Source organism: Podarcis melisellensis (genome assembly GCF_964234715.1).
Source record: "Podarcis melisellensis genome assembly, chromosome: Z".
Classification (NCBI taxonomy): domain Eukaryota; kingdom Metazoa; phylum Chordata; class Lepidosauria; order Squamata; family Lacertidae; genus Podarcis; species Podarcis melisellensis.
In genome coordinates this window covers 14,649,604-14,671,688 of record NC_138547.1, presented here as the reverse complement: position 1 = coordinate 14,671,688, position 22,085 = coordinate 14,649,604, and the positions used below count along the sequence as shown (strand labels likewise).

The 22,085-nt window shown below is 44.8% G+C and overlaps 1 protein-coding gene across 4 annotated transcripts in view; it reads right to left on the bottom strand.

Annotated features, from left to right (window-relative positions):
• AK8 (adenylate kinase 8) overlaps window positions 1–21,955 on the bottom strand; it is a 95,300-nt gene extending 73,345 nt beyond the window's left edge. Inside the window, exons 1-3 of one of the 4 annotated variants that reach the window (XM_081897182.1) lie at window positions 21,726–21,955; window positions 16,052–16,136; window positions 313–362 (exon numbers count right to left, since the gene is read on the bottom strand). In XM_081897182.1, coding sequence (XP_081753308.1) covers window positions 313–362; window positions 16,052–16,133 — 132 coding nt within the window. In that variant the 5' untranslated portion in view covers window positions 16,134–16,136; window positions 21,726–21,955. Of the gene's footprint in view, window positions 1–312; window positions 363–16,051; window positions 16,137–19,437; window positions 19,601–21,725 lie in introns of those variants that run through there. The other 3 variants (XM_081897183.1, XM_081897181.1, XM_081897184.1) reach the window with 3 other exon arrangements.
• Window positions 21,956–22,085: the final 130 nt, after the last annotated feature.

Sequence of the window (22,085 nt, the reverse complement as noted above, 5' to 3'; positions counted from 1 at the left end):
GGACCTGAGCACAGCAACTCTACCCACTTGTGATTCCCAGCAACTGCTTTTCAGAGGCATACTGCCTCCGATAGTGCAGGGTAGAACATAGCAATCATGGCTTATCCTCCATTTGTATAATTTAAAAACCATCCAAGTTGGTGGCCGTCACTCACATCTCATGGGAATAAATTCCACAATTTACCTATATTGGAGCTTTTTGTCCAGGTCCAGAAAAATGCTAAGTATTAATATAGACTTTAATAAAGGCAATGAGTCCTACATCTGCTATCCATTAAGAACATTTCCATGCATGCACAAAAATCCACTTACAATAGTCGTTTTCCCAGAAGCAGGAGGTCCAAGTATACAGATCTTTGGAACTGTAGATGAAATGAAAAAAACATGAATGTCACAACATTGTAGCTGTTAAGAATCCTTGTAATTTCCTGAAGATAACTGCAATATCCATTGCCATTCCAGTTCCTTTTATTAGCATATGTCTAAATGTTGGAAATGCTGGGATGCACTGTAGGCTTATTCCACTTCCTAGACTGTCCTTTTTATGTTGACCTATTGAACTTTATCCAGTGCTAGACTGATACCCAATTCCTCTTCCATCTTCTCCATGCCTCCCTGGTGAGAGGAGACAACTTTTTGATTCTCTCACCATCCAAGATGCAAGATCATGCATTCTCCACCTTAGATAGAACTAAGACCTTTCCAATCAATCATGCATTTTGTTCAATGGACATAGCTTTCCTCCCACCCAAACTCAAAGAGTCTCAGTGTGATTATATACATAGAATCATAAAATTAGAAAGAACCCCAAGAGCATCTATTCCAAACCCTGCAATAGAAAATCACAGCTAAATAATCCTTGACACATTGCCATCCAACTTCTGTTTAAAAACCTCCAGTGAACAAGAGTCCACAACCTTCCCAGGTAGTCCATTTCACAATTGAACAGCTCCTACCATCAGAATTTTTTCCCTAATGTTTAGTCAGAATCTCTTCTCTTATAATTTTGGTAATCAAGAGTAAAGTAGGCTCCTCCAGCAGGGATTAACTCAAGATGCCAACAATTTACCCCCTTAGCAATGAAGACCTTAGTGGTCAGCTAGTAATTGTGGGGAAGGAATGCTGCTATTTTACATAGGATAGGCAAGATGGTGCCCCTCCAGATGCTGCTAGACCTAGTTCCAATCAGCTCCAACCTATGTGACCAATGGCTGGGAACAATGAGAGTTATAGTCCAATAGTATCTGAAGGTGGTAAACAACAGATCGTATTAAGAAAAGCAAGCTTTGGTCACTGTTCTGAGGAGATAGGCTACAATATCAAGCAGAGTGGGGAGGACCTAATGGCCTAGGGTAAAAGACAGGTTCAGCTGCTATTCCAAAATATATATGGGACCTCCCCACTACTTCAGGAGACCTGAAGCCTATCTGTTGAGTGCACTCGGGTTGCCTGTGTGTCCCTGAGTGCTGGTTCTGACTTTTCTGGTTTTCAAAGCCCTGAACACCTGGGACACCTTCTGAGAAATGCTTAGAATTTAAGATCCAGGTCAAGAGTCCTCTACATGCTCCAAATTCAGGGGGCAGAGATTGGATCAGTCATGTTGCCTGTATTATGGAATGACTGCTCCCACTTCCAATGCTTTTAAACAGTGACTGATCATGGCTGTTTTGATTACAGTGGGCCCACCACTTCCGCAAGGTTCGGATTTAGGAGTCCACACAGAGAGACAGGAACCCCTGGAACTGCCTCCCACCCCTGCAAGATATAGAGCAGCTTACTAGGGTCTGGAAAGGTTGTGGAAGAGTCCTGAAAGCTTTCCAAAGCCCTGTGCCTCACTTACCTAGCTTTGGGAAGGTGCCACAAGGACCCTGGAATGCTAGTGCCAGAGTCCTCCTGCAAAATCTGGTGGGTGCACAGTGCAGGGAAAATAAATAAATGGAGAGCAGAGATGGACCTGGCTCTCCATTTATTTATATATTCCCCACCCTAGCCTGACATAAGGTTATGATCATATAAGTAAAGCAAGCACAATTTGAGGGCTTGCTGTATTGCTATTTGTCCTGTGCTCTTATTAGTTTTATGCTCTTACATGGTTTTTAATCGGGACACTATTTGCTTAACAAGAGTGTGGACTATGGATTTATTTATCTTTTAATTAAAGCCAGGATTGATTTTTGTTAAAGTTACCTTGCTTGGTGTATTAAGGCATATCATTTCTTTAAAAAAAAATAAGTCAAAAAATTAATGGCTGCAACTTGTTCTCAAGGAAGAAAAAATAAAAAGGAATATGTAACAGTGTTGTAAGAGGAAGCGGGCCTTCCAAGGCCTCATCCTGGCCAGTCCCGGCTCGACCAACAAAGATCTGAAGTTGAGGGGCAGGGTGTGTGTGTGCTGGGGTGTGCGTGTGTGCAATGTACTCTCTGTGTCAAGAGAACAGACCTACCACACCCCTCCTAGATGTGTGTGACGTCTGAGCAGCACCACGGCAGGTATTTTGCTAGTTTATAAAGAAGATAGTTTTCATTTCACTTTCCCCTCACGTCTCCTTGACCCAGAGACTAGCTACCTCCTGGGCAGAGCTGGAGAAGATGAGGCACGAGGTGCGTTTCCCAGGTTCCTTCTGGAGCAAGATGGCAAAAACTCCCCCTCCCCTTCAGCCGCTAGAGAGAGAAAAAACAAGTTACTCCATGTGTGTTTTCACCCTCCTCAGTCCTTTTGTCTCGCTGCTCACTCGCTCTCCCCCTGGACAGCATTAATATCAGATTCCTCCCTGCTCTTTTCTTGTTCATTCCTCGAGTCCATGGTTGTCCGTGGCACAACCTTCTTTTGGTTTCAGAGCAAGATTAAAGGCAAGGGGAGCTGAAGAAGAAGAAAGGGATGGCGCGCCAGCCGCCTTCCCCCTCGGCACATATGTCCCCGCATCTTCTTCGTTACGCGGACGTGTGCGGGGTTTTAATGGGCCCTTCCATCTCAAGCACCGTTGCGGGCTTTTAATGATTAAAATATGGGAGAGAGGAGGCCCAGGTGCTGGGAAACGGCAATCAAGTTGAGGTGGATTACCAGAAAGGATGGTCTAGCAAAAGCAGGGGGAGGTGGACATAAAGGGGAAACAAAGGGTTGAGAGTGTAGGGGGCAGGAAGCCTTGGGGAAGTTCTTGGCTGAGATTAAGGCTGTGTACACACTAGGCCTTTAAAGCACATTTGAAACACATTCTTTCCCCTCAAAGAATTCTGGGCACTTTAGTATGTTAAGATTTGCTGGGGATTGTAACTCTGCGAAGGGTAAGCTACAGTGCCCAGAAATCTTTGAGGGAAATAACGCATTTTAAATATCTAGTGCAGGCATAGGCAAACTCAGCCCTCCAGCTGTTTTGCGACTACAACGCCCATCATTCCTGACCACTGGTCCTGTTAGCTAGGGATGATGGGAGTTGTAGTCCCAAAACATCTGGAGGTGCCGAGTTTGCCTATGCCTGAGTTAGTGTGTACATGCCCATTTTCAGGAGGTGTGGTATGGGGTGTCAGCAGCCTCTGGATCAGAGCTGCTAGGAATTGCAAGTCAGGAGAATGGTCTCTGTGCTCAGACCCTGCTTGTGGGTTTCTCACTGGGGCATCTTGTCTGCCACTCTGAGAACAAGATGCTGAACTAGATGGGCCTTTGGTGTGATCCAGCAGGCTTGTCTAATGTTCTTATTTCAGCCCACCTGTGACGATTCTTTGAAAACACAGATATCTTGGGGTACAACTCAACTGGCTGAGTAACTATTGGTATAAGTCAGTCTTTTCAAAGTTCCCTGAGTGCAAGAGACAGGGCTTGGTTATGGAAAGACAAAAACGTTTTTTGTTTCCACACACCCTTTTAAACTTTACTATTTTAATATCTCCTTTGATGCTTTGTTTTAATGCAGCCTTCCCCAACCTGGTATATTCAACAAGTATACTGGCAAGGCAGCTATGACAATGGCTCACCTCTCCAAAACAGTATGGGGAAATGTGATGCTAACGACCAATGCCAAGATGTGCTGCATCACACTGCTTTATGGAAGTGAGTCGTGGGCAACTTATACCCGCCAGAAGCAAAGCCTCAAGGCCTTCCATAAGTGCTGCGTCAGGAAGATTTTGGGCATTACATGGCAGGACAAAGTCTCAAACGAAGACGTGCTCTCCCAAGCCCACATTCTCAGCATGTTCACACTCCTGTCGCAGCGACATCTACGTTGGGTTGGTCATGTCTACAGAATGGAAGATGGCGGGATCCCCAAGGACGTGCTCTACGGGGAGTTGGCTTCAGGCACCAGGCCTGTTAGCAGATCAGCTCTATGTTACAAAGATGTCTGTAAACATGACATGAAGGTTGGCAACATCACCCCCTCCATTTGGGAATCCCTTGCAGATGACCGCAATGCCTGGAGACAGTAAGGTTGTGTATACATAGCAGTGACTAAAGGAGGAATGACCACTGGGAGGAGCGCAGAAAGAAGAAATGCCATGGTACATCTGCATCAGCACAGCCAGATGCCATCATCTGCCCCAGCTGCAGCAAAACATGTCTCTTTCATTTCGGTCTCTACCATCACAGCAAGAGCTATAACCCTCCAGTGGTTTGATTTCACCCTCAAAGGCACATTCTTCCATTGTCTCCTGAGACAAACAGATGCCAACCAAGCAACCAGCCAAAACTATCTATCAATATGACATGTTAAAGTTACGTGCCTGGGTAAGCTTGTTGGAACAAAAAAGGTTTTGGCAGCACAGGGAACAATACAGTGAAGGTGTATTGATGTTAGGTAATAACATAAATGGGCAGGAAGTTCCAAAGTGTAGGTGCTCTTACACTAAAGGACCAATTTATTGCAAGTACAGAACAAGCATTATATGGCAGGTATAAAACAGACAGAAAATAACAACCTTAAATACTTTTTAAAATCCTGCTTGCTTTGGAGATTTTGTTTGCAACTGAATCTTAATTAGATCCACAAGCAAATATATCCTTTGAACCTCACTCTGTTGCCCTCTGTTCCTGAAATCTTTCAGCTTTGTTTAAAATCTGAAATTTGGACACCTGCCATTTTCACGATGCCCTTTGAGGTTGTGATCTGTTGCCCCTTTGCCCCCACCACACACCCACTGCCATGTTATATACAAGCACTGTGATGGCTAGTCTCCCAGTGCATTTTCTTGGAAGCCTGCTCCCTTCTACCCCTCACATCTTTTCCAAAGGTACCTGTGGAGATAATTTCAGTCGAAGATTCCAGCCGGCCAAAATAAAAAATGACAAGCCTCGCTGGATCTTGCTATCCAAAAGGGAGCGATGCTCTCTGATCTTGGCAAGAGAGCCGAGGGAAAGAGAGAAGTGTATTCCCCACCCCACCGTCCACCCCAAAGCTTTGCAACCGCTTTCCAGTATGGAGTTGAGCAGTGGAAAATTTTAAATCATGCATGAACCCCCCAAATTACAAATTCATCTTTACAAAGTTCTTTGACTTGGGAGGTTTAAAGGAAGGGCTCTTACTGGCTCTTGTAAGAGCACCAAGAAAAGGCTATACATTATCAGGAAAAGAATGCTTTAAAAGGCTACATCAAGCTGTTTTGGTCACCTAATTTCTTTCAAAAAAATAATGTGATTAAAACCTGTGTGGCTTTTTTCTCCTCCATCCCCCTTTTAAAAAAAAAAATCTTAACACCTTGAAACTCCAGCCTGGTAAGTGAGGAATTATTTATAAACAGAGCCACTGAAATGTGCTGTGGTGCCAACACTAATCAACTTCTTCAACCCGCTTCAAAGCAATATATATATATATATATATATATATATATATATATATATATATATATAAAATCGCGAACCTTTCTATCTACAGATCCTTTTGAGGTTTAAGTAAGGAGCACGATTTAAAATTCACAAGAAAACCCTGAGGTACTGAAGCTTTAATACACAGCTTTTTGGACAAACGTTTGATAGGAGGGGGGAGAAAAAGGAAACGTACCATTATACACACCGTATCACGCTTTAATATTGCCCAGGGCTACTGTAAATGCTCACTTTGTACTAAATCTGCTTTTCCTTCTGCATAGGAGCTGGCAGAAGACGTGCCAATGCAGAAATGTGCCGATTTACTCATCTGCACACCGGTAAAAATCATCTGGGGCTCAGACCCTAAACGTACCACACGGGTGGCAGAGTGTTTCTAGGGCAACTTTGTAATGGACTGTTTAACCCTTCTGGTCTACACGCCAATCCCTTTATACAGACAACAGTCCACCATTCAACAGAGAGTTCTGCCAGCTGAATCTCACTGACTTTTGTGTACTTAACTCCTTCTTGGACTAGGGCTATGGCATTACCACCACCCCTACCTACCAAGCAGCTGCTAAAATGCCAAAGTTATCCATTTCCAAGATGGAAATTCTAACACAGAACACAGAAGGCTGTCAAGGATTTGGCTTCCAAAATTTCTGTTATCTAACTTTGTGAATAAGGAATCCATGTTCAATTATCCAACCATTACCTGATTCTGCTTCTCTGCACTTCATTCATTTTTCTGATATTAATATTCAGCTTTGATAATCATCATCATCATCATCTTTATTTCTGTTCACTGCTAATTTACATTCAGATTAGTGCTACAGTTTCTGCTGTGTTTCCTGGGTCTAATTCAAACTCCTAGTATTAATCTTTAAAGTAGCCCTAGGGGTCAGTTTACCTGCAAGTGAGTTCCTATCCAAACTCTAAAATGTACCTTCTGAATGCCGCTGCCAAATGTAGTGAGGTGGATGACTACTAAAGGGGGACAGGGATTGAATGAAGGATGAAATTTGATTTGGATTGCATTTAAAGAAGTACTTGCTTAATTCTCACTTTCTGAAAAAACTCAGACATACAATCTTCCGAGTTTACATTTCTCCTAATTTTTACAGTGCAGTTTTCAAGCCCAGTGGCATGCCAAAAAATGTACATGCCCTGGTAAAGTGTGCACAAAAAGCATACATCTGTGGAAGTCATATATGCATTCTGTTAGGGGAAATTGCTTTGCAATCATGTATATATTGGTGGACTTTGCATACAAAAATGTTAATATTAGGAGAAATTTGCACAAAACACAGGTAAAATTCCACAAAGAGTTTTAAAAAAGAACACCACAAACTGATGTGGAACTGTAACTAGCTGAACCTAAAAACAGAAAACTGAGAAACTAAAAGAAGCCACAATTTTCAGATTTGCCCAACCCTACCTGAATGTAGAATACCATCCCTATAAGGGCTTCCTAACACTACCTGCACTCTTTACGGCACAAGACCAAGACCCTTTTATTCTCCCAGGCTTTTAAAAATCTTTCACTGTTTCTTAATTATTTCAACCCACCCTAATTTCAGACTAATATACTTTATATTGTTTTAATTCCGTTATAGGTTGCTTACTTTTTAACCATTATATGTTTTCAGCGTTCTGTGATATTTTTTTTAATAAATAAATAAATTGTAAGCCACAATGAGTCCTGGTTCTGTGGGGGGAAGGCAAAATACCAATAAATAATAATTAGTCATAATAACTCTTATTGGGCCTACACGCAAACTTTGCAAAATCTGAGGCTATGTGCTTCAACACTGCCCCCCCCTTCCGCATACCCAAAAGGAATTCACCAACATCAAAAAACAAACAAACGAAAAACCTCTGCCGCACCAAATTCAGGTAACTAGGGGTTCAAATAACTAGAAACCTCAACAAACTACAGTCATACCTCGGGTTGAATGTGCTTCAGGTTGAGCACCTTCGGGTTGTGCTCCATGGCAACCCAGAAGTAACAGAGCGCGTTACTTCCAGGTTTCGCCGCTTGCGCATGCGCATGCGCAGGTGCTCAAAATGACATCACACGCATGCACGGAAGCGGCAAAATGCAACTCGGGCAGACGCGCAGACGCGTCTTACATTCTGTTCAGGATGCGAACGGGGCTCCAGAATGGATCCTGTTCACATCCCGAGGCACCACTATATACCTCCACAATTACAAGCCCCTGTTCAGGCTGCCTCACACTTTGGAACTCCCTGCTGCCTGACATAACTACTCTTTTTGGTGCCTGCTAAAACATTTTTGTTTAGAGAAACCTACCCAGACATGTTTATGTACGTTTAACCTGTTTTTTTAATTTATAAGTGATTTTATTTATTATTCTGGTCTACTCAGGTAGACTAGAGTATGGTGATACCCACAAGAGTGGTATAGCTCGCTGAGTGCAGGGCTGAAGACTCACTCTGATTGGCTGCAGGTCCAGCTAGCCAGAAGGTGGGTGGAGACAGAACTTTGTGACTGGAAAAAGAATAGCAGTTGTGAGTCTGGGTTCCTGGCGTTTCAGCTGGATAGTATAGCCCATGGGTAGGCAAACTAAGGGTTGGGGGCCAGATCCAGCCCAGTTGCCTTCTAAATCCGGTCCGCGGACGGTCCGGGAATAAGCATGTTTTTACGTGAGTAGAATGTGCCCTTTTATTTAAAATGCATCTCTGGGTTATTTGTGGGGCATAGGAATTGGTTCACTCCCCCCCACAAATAGTCCGCCCCTCCCCCCAAGGTCTGAGGGACAGTGGACCAGCCTCTGCTGAAAAAGTTTGCTGACCCCTGGTATAGCCTCTGAACTGTGTGCAATTTGCCCTGAGAATAGTATCTACAGCCAGAGAAGGAAGTCTCTGAGCTGGGTGTTAGATTAAAATAAAGTGGCCGGTGTCTTTTAAGAGTATATAGACTAGTGAGAACCAGGAAGCTCAATTTAAAAAAGGAGAAGTGGAGTTGTGAGGAAACACTCTACTTGGGTCTCAAGTTCAGTAAAAAGGGGAAAGACCTTCTGAAAAGAGGAGTAATCCCAAATCAGTTAGGAGGGGAGTGTGTGCTGATCCCCGGGCTAGTATACCAAAAGAGGAGCCTCAGGGGTGAGATTTGTAAAAGGTTGGAGAAACTGACAGAAAGTGTCAAATTTTCAGAACCCTAGTTTTATGACCTAAACTGAAACAGCGCTGCAATTAGTTTAATGAACGAAAGCATAGCTGTCAACTTTCCCCTTTTCTTGCGAGGAATCCTATGCGGAATAAGGGAACTTCCCTTAAAAAAAGGGAAACGTTGACAGCTATGAACCAAAGTGAAAATAATCTGTGCATTTACCATCTTCTTTAGAAGCCTGTGACATCCACTGTGATATCAATCGATCGATCGATAGATAAGATACCGGTAACTGTTTCTTGAAATAATTCTGTCCCCTGACACATCTTCTCTTTTGCCTATTTTGCTGTAAAATAAAATCTTTTACCTTTTTAACTTCCCTAAGTCTCCAAGTGCCATTTTCTTTAAAAAGCAAAAATACCCAGTAGGAAGAGGGGACAGGTATCCTATGTTTTAACCTGTTTTTAGTTTATTGCTGATTTTATTTTTTTAATGTTTAAATAGTTGTTTTTACTAATGGTTTTATTGTTTTGTTATTTGTAAGCTGCTTTGAGGGTTTTTTAAACAGCAATGTATATATTTAAGAAATAAAAATAAATTTTGATTGGTTTGTATCCACTCAGAGAGGACCCATTGAAATTAACAGACCCAAGTTAGTTATACCCATTCATTTTAATAGGTCTACTCTGAGGAAGACACTGGATACAACCCCATTGTCCTTGGGTTTTTCTGAGTGATTGTTCAGCTGGAACTGAAGCTGGACGACATCGAGGAGTTTGACGGCACCCGCAAGGAACTTGAGAGTCTTAGGAAGCGCAAGGAGGTGGACGTGGTGGGAGCCAGGGATGGTGAAGGTACGCTGGGACTCTCAACACTGATCATAAGAGCCGGGAGCAGATGATACATGACCAGATTAGCTACAAACCCCAGCCCAAACCAAACAACCATTCATCTCAATTTGGGAACTTTGAGTTCTAGAGCCCAAAGGGCGGGCAGTGGCAGTGCCTGGTACCTGGGAGCTTCGGAAGAAAGCAGAAATTTGTTTCAAGAGCCCGACAGGCTCTGTTTAGAAATAGCAAAAGAGACTAAGCTTCTCTCCTCTAGGTTTTAAATGGAATTCCTCCTTCAAGCAGAGCAAGTCTTGCTTTCCCTACAAAGATGGGATCTCTGCCTTACTTGATAGTTTCTTTTGTGCAACCTTGCTAGGCTGCTGTGCTTAAAGAATATTTGTTTTTAACTTTGCATGCTTCATTGTGTAAACATAGATGGACATTCTAGCTACTGTACCTAATAAAATATTTTTTATTTTTTAAAAAAAGTTTCTCAAGGCCTGTTGTCGTTTGGAGCTATAAATTACCAGCACCTTTGTGTATAGCGTCATCGCGCCCACGCCACACTACTTAAAGGAGTACTTTAGAACCAATTATTAATTAAAAGCTTTTCTGCCTTCACACCTGGGAAAAATACAATCTCTTTTCCTTTTCCTTCCACATCTCTGTTTGAATTTTTCTCTGGGGCGAAAGCTGCCTTGGAAGGAGAGATCATGAAAATTCATAGCTTTCCTGATGACTTTAATAAGGTAATGCTTCTCCCTCTCTTCAGTCAGTACCTTTTCTGTGATCAAGAAATTTGTTTAAAACACACACACATTTACACACAAAGAAACCAAGATTGCTAGAGATTCCTCCTCTGTTATTCTTTCTTTCTTTTTTTCTCAACAGCTCTTTTTAGCATTGTTCCTTCCATTATTTAATAAGAATACTCTGAACTTGAGCAGACAGCAGTGCTTCATTTAAACCAAAGACAATCTGTTTTACTAGAAACTCAAAATCAAGAGCTTTTTGCTTTGTTTTCAAATCCCACTCTGAAAAATAAAAGGAACAAACTGTAGCTTGGTCATTTAGGATGTCCAGCTCAAGAATTTAAAAACACAGTTCAGCTAACTGGTTCCACTAACAGGAGCCACTACAAGAACTTTTGCTAGCACAGTGGGGCTTTCCTCCATCCTTAAACACACCCCTACACAGTGGCGTAGCGTGGGGGTGCGGGGGGGCCCGGCCGCACCGGGTGCAACATCTGGGGGGGGCGCTTGCACTTGAGTGCTAAAATCCACGGGTTAGGGGGCGCAAATTACTTGCCTTGCCCCGGGTGCTGACAACCCACGCTACGCAACTGCCCCTACACCCCAAATTGGCTCAGGGGGGTTGGGAAAAACTCCAGAACAGTACACAGGGGAGAAGAGGGAAGATCATTCCATCAGACAACCAGGATGTTGGAGCAATCTCCTTAGCACTGTGTTGAATTTCTCCCAAAAAAAGCTGCCTTATACTCAGTGGCGTAGCGTGGGGGGTGCAGGGGGTGCCAGCCGCACCGGGCGCAACATTTTGGGGGGCGCACTCGCAGCTCTCTGCCCCTACCTGGTTCACACACTCTCTCTCACAGTGCTGGCTGTGCGAATCCGAGCTGCCAGGTCGCCGCCCACTGTGCGGAGAGAGAGCGAGGGAGGGACTATCTGGGGGAGGGACAGTGCAGCAAGCTTCGGGCCACGCAGGGCTCTTCTGACGGCGCCGAGCCCTTCGCGGAGGCTGCGTCGCCCGTACTTCAGAAAGCGGTGCGTGAAGTTTCCCCGCAGCAGCCAGCCGGCCCCGGAGCACGTGCAGAGCGCCGATTCCACCTGGGCGATCCCGGCCGGCAGTCCAGTCAGCGACAGCGCCGACACCGCGCTCCTTCCTCCCCACGAGCGCCCCGTCGAGGGAGGCTGGTCCTCCGAGCCAGGCACGGCCGAGCGCGCCTGCCCGCCTCCTCCCGGCCATCGGGGGAGGGACCCAGGACGGGGAGCCACCCCAGGCGGAGGCGGAGTCGCGCAGGGGAAAGGCCGCCCGCCATCTCCGCGGCCCTCTGCACATGCTTGAGGGCGCCGCGGCCTCACTCCTCCAACGAAAACCAGATCCAGGGAAGGAAGCCCCGCGCAGCTGAGAAAGAGGCTCCGCGAGCATGTGCAGAGCTTTCAAACTGCTAGGTTGGCAGGAGCAGGGACCGACCAACGGGAGCTCACCCTGTCGCGGGGATTCGAACCACTGACCCTCTGATCGGCAAGTCCTAGGCCCTGTGGTTTAAGCCACAGCACCACCTGTGTCCCAGCAAGGAAATAGTGAGCAAATAAAGGATTCTGCTCCCCCCCCCATGCCTCTGCTCCCGACATCACCACCACTCCACGAAATGCAGCTTTCCTGATCTGGAGGGGTCTGTTGGGTGCCTGAGTCATATTTGCTGTCTGAAATAAAGCTTGTCTTCTGGTTCTTATAGCCTGCATTTTGCAAGGCCATTTGTGTTCATTCTTAATCAGATGCACAGGGACATAAACATGAAACAGTTTATTATTCTACCCAAATATCAGTAAGACGGGCCAAAAATAAGTTATAAATGGTGTCAAATGAGAACAATAATCAAACAAATCTCAAGGTGGCATGAATGCAACCAGTGGCGTAGCGTGGGGGGTGCAGGGGGGCCGGCCGCAACATCTGGGGGTTAGGGTTAGGGGGCGCAAATCCACGGGTTAGGGGGCGCAAATTACTTGCCTTGCCCCGGGTGCTGACAACCCACGCTACGCCACTGCTTATACTGTATCACTCACTGGTCTACGTAGTATAACATCATCTAAACTGACTAACAGAGGATCCCCAGGGTTTCAAACACAAGACATTTGTGAAATGCTCTCCCCAGAGAGGCTTGCACTGCATGAGCAGGAACCCCCCCCCCCCGCGCCTTCCAAAATCTTCTTTGATCGCTCTCCTAACCATCCAGAGCAGATTGGGGGAGTGAAAGGGGTCACGTTTCACCAGCAGCAATGGAAGCCCTGGTGGCACCTGGGGCAGGTGCATGCACACCCCACTACACCATGGGAGCGGGGCGTGCCATGGGGTGGGCTGGGGGCCAGAGCGATTATGCCCTAAATCAAAATAGCAATCATTATCATCAGTTGAATCATGCCCTTAATTCAGCAGCCAAAAGGATTACATGAAAACTTTTCTATGGTGTACTTAAAAACAAAATGGAAAAACCCTCTCTTAAACAGATCAGAATGGGCACAAGCTACATTCAGAAACAGCTCCTGGATGCAAATTGTTTTTTCTCACTCACCAACCCCAAATATTTAGCTTCAAATTCACCTTGATATGAATCTCAACCCTAAAACATAAAGAGCCCCAGACGTCTCTAGTGACAGAGATTTTATTGATGTGACACAACAGAACGTCTGGTGTGTGTGTATGTGTATGTGTGTGTGTGTTTTAAAAAAGCAACAACCCAGAGTAAACCGTTACAGAAACATCAAAGCAACATGACACCATTCTCGCCTTGACAGCTCATGTGGAATGAAAAATTAGAGTGCCGTTGTGCATAGCCAAATCTAATCCGCCTAAGGGTGAACAGTTTGTAAATCAAATAATTTTGATTGAGGGTACACGGCTCTTCATTGTGGCAGGAACGCAGGCTGTTCGATTCGTCAGCCTGCCTTACACACAAACACACACTCATGTTAAGAAGCCCACTTGCAGCTTCCCCGACTGCGAAGCTGTTGAGCTGTGGAAGTCATTAGCTGTGGCAAGTAAGTAAGTAATTTAAAAATAAAAATAAATGGCAGGCAAAAGCTGCCAGAGCTGAGAAGCCAAATTTTCACTTGACAAAAGGAGTAATTAGCAAGCTTAATGACATCAGGAAGTTATCAGACGGAGGCGCAGAGAGTATAAATAATGGATACACAAGAACTCCTGCCATTCCCAGGAAAGGCATCTTGGTTGGTTTTTTTTAAAAGGGGATCTGTTAATGCGCTTTTCTCTTTGGCTTTCCACAGGAAAAGAAACTTGAAGCATCTTACAAACCCTAGAAATTAGCACATGGTGGGCAACGGGTAGGAACATAAGGAGGCAGAGATTTCTGTCCTGTACTTGCCACAATCAGCACTGTTTACATTCTGCTACAGTTTGGCTCCTGCTAAATCCTGTTTGTCTCACTATATTATAACACAATTATTTACATCATTAATTTCTATGAATTTCAATGGAAAGGAAACATAAAAATAATGCAGCAAATCACATTTTTGCAGACTCAAAAAAGAAAAAGAAAGACCATAGCGAATTCCACTCATATTCACTGGCATGATTTCTGCTGCCAGCATCAGACAAACATGTACATTGTGTACAAAGCTAGTCTTGTTTTCAAAGTTGCCATTTCAGGTTTCAGGACAGGGGAGCTATGAGATTACAATAGTGGGGCACAATTTCCAGCAAGGATCAAATAACTTGTGTTAGAGATATATAGATATATACATATGTATTCAAGTTCAAAACTGATGGTTATTTTATGAGTATTTAATGTGGGGTTTCTTAATATCTAGGTCAGGGTTTCCCGAACTTAGGTCACAAATTGTTTTTGGACTGCTTCTCCCATCACCCCATGCTAGCAGGCTCGGTGGTTAGGAATGATGGAAGTATATAATCCAAAAACAGCTGGAGACCCAAGTTTGGGAAACCCTGATCTAGGCAGAGGCTTTTCAATAAGGTTGAATGGGGTGCTGCCCCACCAACCCCTCAGCCAGCCCCCACCTGCCTGCCTTCTTACTCACAACCAATCCAGGGAGTGGTGGCCCTGGCTGTCAGCTTTCTCCTCCTCCCAGGTTTCAGTGTGGCCATTGTAGAACTAAGCAGGGAGGAGGATGGGGACAAAACTGTAATTAATCCCCCCCCCAAAAAAAAATTGGGTCTAGCTCCACCTGCTGTTTGGACTCCCTACCTTCTGCCCTTTCAGTCAAAACAGGCATCAGCCACCACTGTACCTAGGTGCTCCTGGAAAATAATTGTTAGGTCTGAAAGGCATAGCCCTCTTGGTATGCCATCCCTAACCAATTTCATCTCAGTTGTGCAGATGATGGTTAGGTCCTACTTGTGTGCTTCCCACTGACACCTGATTGACCACTGTGAGAACAGGATGTGGGACTAAATGAACCATTGGCTTGATCCAGCAGGCTCACATTGTTATGTTATGTTATGTTATGTTATGTTATGTTATGTTATGTTATGTTGTGATGTTATGTTATGTTATGTTATGTTATGTTATGTTATGTTATGTTACGTTATGTTATTTTGTGTTGGTGTTATGTGTTAGAGTTATGTTACCTATGGTTTCCATGCAAAGTGGCAGGGGCATAGGAAGGGGGGGTGCAGGGGTGCGGTCCACCCCGGGTGTCATCCTTGAGGGGGGTGACAAAACGGCACACCGCAGGGGGTGGCACTTATCACGGGTCCTGGCCTGCAGCGTGCCCGAGCCAAGCATCTCTCCTGGGAGTGACGCAGTGGCTCGGGGCCCCGTGCTGCCTGAAATGGCGGCGTGGGGCTTGCGTCTGCCAGGCAGACTCCGTGGGCAGCTCGCCACACCACCGCCTTGGGCAGATTGCCCCGGAGCCTCCATGTGCAATCGCTGCAGCGCCTCCGTGCACAGATCACCCTGCCCCCACCGCTTCAGGTGTCGGGGCAGTTAGCTACGGCCCTGCAAGGTGGTACTGTTGGGTACTGATTAGGGCTGGTCAACCAAATCTCTACATGAAGCAACCCCTTGAAACTAAGCCATCACTTTTCCCCCTTCATCACTGCAATATGGTCTTACCAGCAGATCCCATCACCCTGGGGCTGAGGCAAGCATAGAGGAAGTGGGGAACTAAAAGCTGAGATAGGCTCCCCTGTTATTTTAGCTTCCCACTTGTGCCTCTATGCTTTGCTCAGCCATGGGGTGGTGGGATCTGCTGGAAGGACCATACTGGAGGAAGAGAAATTGTGGGTGGGGGGGAGACTGTCTGCACTTTGGGAGGAGGCCAGAATATATAGTTGGTGCCTGATCAGCTGTCTTGATGTCCTGCGTCCTAGAGAAACTGATCAAAACATTCTGGTGGCTGCCATAAAGGGAGAAAATGTGTAGGAAGAGGGTAGGCAATAAGACAAAAAGGATGGTGGGAAAGACAGGCTTGAGGTCAACGACTTGTAGGGCAGGAGCTGCCTCTCATAGGCTGGATTCAGCTCAGGAGCTGCTAGTTGCCCAATTCCCCAACTAAAATTATTTCTTCCCTTTACTCACCATCATAGTTGTCTTGTTTTAATTGTTTGATCAAGAAGTCTAAAGGCTCTTCCGGTTTATGGATAAGCAAACCTTGAAGCATTTCCTTTAAAAACAAAATTAAAAGAAATATTATTACAGTGGTACCTCGGGTTAAGTACTTAATTCGTTCCGGAGATCTGTTCTTAACCTGAAACTCTTCTTAACCTGAAGCACCACTTTAGCTAATGGGGCCTCCCGCTGTGGCTGCGCTGCCAGAGCACGATTTCTGTTCTCATCCTGAAGCAAAGTTCTTAACCCGAGGTACTATTTCTGGGTTAGTGGAGTCTGTAACCTGAAGCGTATGTAACCTGAGGTACCACTGTACTACTACTATTATTATTACTGTTACTGTCTGCATACACTCCATACATTTAAAGTGCATGACTTCCCCTGCCCAGGAATTTTTGGAACTGTAGTTTGTTAAAGGTGCTGGGATTTGTAGCTCTGTGAGGGATAAATTGCAGTTTCCAGGATTCTTGGGGGGGGGGGAGGTGTGTGCTTAAATGCTAATGGTGAGTATGCAGTCAATATTACTATTGGTGTTTATTAGACATTAAACATTTCTCATGCAAAAGTCTCTAAGCAACTTTTGGAGTTTAAAGATAAAACGTATTATAAGATTAAAACATTCCTTTAAAAAAGAACACATACAAGTCACAAGAACATACAAAAGAACCTACTCCTCCAAACAGCTGTGGTATATAGAAAATCCATCTCTCCTGGCTCTCTGTCCAGTTGAGCAGAGATCGAGAGTGTTTGTCCCTGACAGTGGGTCATCAGGACAGATTAGGTGCTGGTTTACCACCCACCTCACTATCCAGCAGTCTCCCTGCATGAACTGACAAAGGTGGTCTCAAAATCAGTACTGAAGGGCTTCTTTTTCCAGGTGGAACTCACCAGAATTTAGTTCTGGCACCTCTCATGTGCACAATGTTACCATTATAAGAGAGCAAGGGAGGCATTCGTGGTGAGTTCTGGCACCTCTTTTTCTAGAAAAATAGCACTGGGTGCTGATGACTCCCAGTCTTTTGGTTCTAGAAGACTTCAACATCCTTGTCCAAGGCTATTAAATTGGGATGGAGGTTCAGGACTTCAGGGCTGCTGTTCCAATATGTCATTGGCCCATCCACACTCTGGATCTGGTTTTCTTGACTGGGCAGGAAAAAGGTGGATTGGATTTAAATAGCAAGTACCTGCCCCTTATTCATTCTCATCACCAAGGCTATACCTGCAGCTGTGGCTGACAGCCAGCAGAGGCCACTGTGGCCTTGCCAAATTAGCCACAACTCTGCAGGTCACCCTGCTGCTCCCTCTGCTCGGATTCAGTTGCCCGAAGAAGGAAGGAACAAGAGGGGAAACAGTAGGGTTGTCATATTTCAAACAGTGAAAATCCAGACAGAAAAGCTGTTGACCTTTTTTGGCAAATTTGTTGGCAAAGATGGCACTGCAAGCATATAATCTAATGTCATTATCCCTCGGTTTAAGGCTGCATCTCTCCACATTCACCCACAGTCACTTTAACGTCTCTCTCTTGAAAGTTGGTTACAATTGCGAAACAAAATGAAGAGAGTAAGGCAGTTAGGGAGCTGTCTATTTTTTTATTTTTTATTTTTTGCATTTTATTTTCCGTTATTAAAACCACCAGGTTGCCAATAAAACCACGATCATTGGTTATCATCCCCAGAGATCTAGCCTGTAAACTTTTGAAAGGAAGAAAGAATAAATGGGGAACCTCTGGCCTTCCAGGTGTTACTGGACTCTCTCCCACCATTCCTAACTATCAGCCATGCTGGTTGGGGCTGATGGGAGTTGGAGTGTAATAATGTATGGAGAGTCAACGGTTTCTCTGCCCTGATCTAAGAAGAGGCATTCCCTCATCTCGTGAGGGAATGACTCTTCTAAATGAAGGGCTTCTTCCATCTATTGCGTGCTACTTCTTCAATCAGGAATGGGGACCTGTAGCCTTCCAAATATTGTCAGACTACAACTCCTATCATCCCTGAGCATCAGCCATATTGAGTGGGATTGATAGGAGTTGGATCAAAATCTGGAGGGCTACAGATTTCACAGCACTGGATTATAACTGCCCTGATGCTCCAGTTCATTAGCCAAAGTTCATTATCCTTTCTCCTTATTGTGGCTGGGATCCACAAGTTAACAATAGATCACATGCTTCTGCTTTATATATAGGCAGCAATCATTTTAGGCAGGTCCAAATGATGAGCGATTACCAACATGTGAGTCCTTTTGAACCTGGAAGAGGAAAGAACAATGGCAGGGTGGTGCTGTGGTCTAAATCACTGAGCCTCTTGGGCCTGCTGATCGGAAGGCTAGCGGTTCAAATCTCCACAATGGGGTGAGCTCCCATTGCTCTGTCCCAACTCCTGCCAACCTAGCAGTTCAAAAGCATGCCAGTGCAAGTAAATAAATAGGTACGGCGGTGGGAAGGTAAAAGGCATTTCTGTGCACTCTAGCACTCATCACGGTCCTCTGTACACCAGTAGTGGTTTAGTCATGCTGGCCACATGACCCAGAAAACTGTCTGTGGACAAACACCAGCTCCCTCGGCCTGAAAGCGAGATGAGCGTCGCAACCCCACAGTTGCCTTTGATTGGACTTAACTGTTCAGGGGTCCTTTACCTTTACCTTTTTATGTGCACTCCACTCCACTGACATGTGTTGGGGCTGGGAATGGAACCACTGTGCGAAATAGCCATTGCCTTACAATTATTTATTATTATATATTGAATATTGTGATGAATTATATTTCTCTAACTTTTTGTATTTTATGGATATTATAGGCAGATCCACACAATATATTTAAAACTTATTTCTCCCTTCCTAAAGAATCCTGGAGAGTGTAGTTTATTAAGGGTAGCTGGACCTGTAGCTCTGTGAAGAGAAAACTACACTTCCCAAGATCCTTTGTGGGTGCAGCTTATAACAATCACATCACCACCTTCAGGCTCATAACACTTTTTCAATAAAATAAAAATGAAAGAGCAAATCACCAGCGCTCACTCTGACCTATAAATGCAGGTTGGACAAATACCCTATGCTAATTTAGCTACTGCATTTCCCCAGAGCAGGAATGGGGAAAAATGAAATACAACTCCCATCATCCCTCACCATTACCAATGCCAGCTGGGGCAGATGGTAGCTGGAGTCCAACATAGGTAGAACGTTCCCCTTTTGCCCTAGAGCATGCTGGGAACTGTAGTCTAATAGGCTCCCTCTCCCTAGGTGGTTGCCGGGAATTATCGAACTCTCACATATCCCGTCCCGCTCGGACAGCTCCTTTGTAAGTTTTATATTCTGCAGGCCGTTTATTCCCTTCAAGTCGCCTGCGCCAAGCATCCCCTCACCTGCATAATTTGGTGGAGGCGGTGTTTCTCCGCGTAGAGCCCCATCTGCGGAGGGATATGTATAGGTCTCTTAGTGGCGTCCATGGCTGCCCTAGCAACAGCTCGTCGCTAAAGGAAGAACGTCACTAGAGAGTGACGAAACCCATGGCCGCCAGATTTGGCATCACCCCCTCATAGATCTAGGCTTGCTAGTTCGTGCAAAGGCAGTGTATGTCATCAGATAGCGACGAAGCTATTTTCTCCATCACACTCCCTGCACCTTTAAAGAGACAGTAACGGCTAACTGGTTACAGGATTGAGATAGTTTCTAAATCAGTCCATTTACCTCATCGTGTGAAAAGGACTACACATCACATTTCAGCTACTCATTAAGACGCATAAATATAGATAGATAGATAGATAGATAGATCTAGATAGATAGATATACCTGTGTGTGTAATATGTATTGTTCTGCTAGGATAACTAAAGCATCACTAACAAAGAAAAAATGTGCGCACACAAAAAACAGGGAAAAGGGAAGGGCACATATCTGCATATGTTAATTCATTAGTATAAATGCAAATTTAGACATAAATACTATATCATAGAATTGTATAGTTGGAAGGGATCCTGAGGATCATTCTAGTCCAATCCGCTGCAATGCAGCAATGTGTAGCTTCCCCATTCAGGGATTGAACCTGCAACCTTGGTGTTAATACCACTATGCTCTAACCAACTGTTGGTAGAGGATATGGTTACAGAAGAAGAAATATCTCAAAATAATAAGAAAGACCATGTTGAGGTGACTTTGTGCCTGCTGGGTGTGGTGTCTAAGTACTCCCTCGGATATCCATGAATGTTTTTATTAGGTAGCCTCAGTGGCTAGAACTGCTTTATACCAACTGCAGCTGGTTCAACAGCTACAGCCATTCCTGGACCACGAAAGCCTTGCCACAGTTGTTCATGCATTCGAGACTGGATTACTGTAATGTACTCTGTGGCACTTCTCTCACACTTGCCCGAGAAGTTGCAGTTGGTACAGAATGCTGCAGCATGATTGCTGACAGGAGTGAGGCCTGCGCTCAGAGAGCAGCACTAGAGATTGTTTAGAGTGGCAGCACCTACACTTTGGGACCCCCTGCCTATAGATATCAAGTGGGCACCTTCACTGTACTCTTTTTGGCAATTGCTAAAAACCTTCTTGTTTAGACAAGTCTACCCAGATGCCTTAAAAGTTGAGGTAATTTTACCTTGTTTTAGTACTTTAACTTTTCTATGTTATGAAATATGGTTCTGATTTTTTCTTGATTTTACCGTTTAACTTTTGTAAACTGCTTTGAGGTTTTTTACAATCAAGCAGTGTTAAAACTTTATGAAATAAATAAAGAATAAATAATTTATTTCTGGCTGGGCACCCAGGTTTTCCCCTCCCCCCATCCCGACTGATCCATGGTGGACAGAAGATTCAGCAGGTACTTCTGACCCCCATTTTATACTCACAGCCATCCTTTGAGGCAGGTCAGCCTGAGATATTTTGGTCAAGGTCATATATGAGTTTTAGTTACAGATAGGTAGCTGTGTTGGTCTGCCATAGTCAAAACAAAATTTTTTTCCTTCCAGTAGCACCTTAAAGACCAACTAAGTTAGTTCTTGGTATGAGCTTTTGTGTGCATGCACACTTCTTCAGATACACTGTGTATCTGAAGAAGTGTGCATGCACACAAAAGCTCATACCAAGAACTAACTTAGTTGGTCTTTAAGGTGCTACTGGAAGGAAATTTTTTGGTTTTTATATATGAGTTTTGTGATAGAGTGGGTCTCTGATCCTGGAAAGCCCCATCCGTACTATACATTTAAAGCAGTATCAAAGGCAGAATTGATGTAGAGGAGGGGACGAAGGGTGGCGCTTTGTCTTTAAAAAGCTCAATAAATTTTTAGGGGGGTTCCTTAAAAAAAGCTCAACAACCTTTGGGGTGTCCTGACTTTTTACTTTTTGAAACATGGCAATCCTAATTATACTACTTAAAACAGCCATGGCTTCTCCCTCTACTGATTGTTCAACCATTATGGAAATTGAACAAATCTTTATTCTGCATTAATTATTAATTATTATACACTTTAGGAGAGGAACCCCACCTCCCAAAGCAGGCTAATGATTACAAGAAGGTTCCATGGCCACAAAAAGATGGGGAACGTGGAGGGAGAAAAAAGAATGGAATATCCAGGAAGCAGGCATGGCTGGCTAGCTCCCAGCGCACGAACCCTTTCGCTATCACTTTTTGTAATTTTGTACTGTCAATTCACATTACCTTCCTGCAACAGACTAAAGAAAGCTCACATGGTGAGCGGGTCGGGGAAGAAGAGGTTCCCGGTCGCTTGTCCCCACAGGTAGACTACATCTGAGCGTGGAGGCTCCACTGGGAGCGCGGCGCTTCGTCCAAATCCTATCTCCTCGCACTCAAAAATATCTCCAGAAAAAACAGCCGACCCCCTCCTCTCCCAACTGTAGGTAGGTCGGGTGGGACTGGGACAGGGTAGGATGGGGTTGGGTGGCCCTGGACAGGGAGGCGTGCCGGCTGCGTCAGCAGAGCCTCCCGCAGCCACGTGCACACGCGTACACACACCCCGGTTGCCCGGGGTGACGCGTGTAACAATTGCTCCGGCCGCTT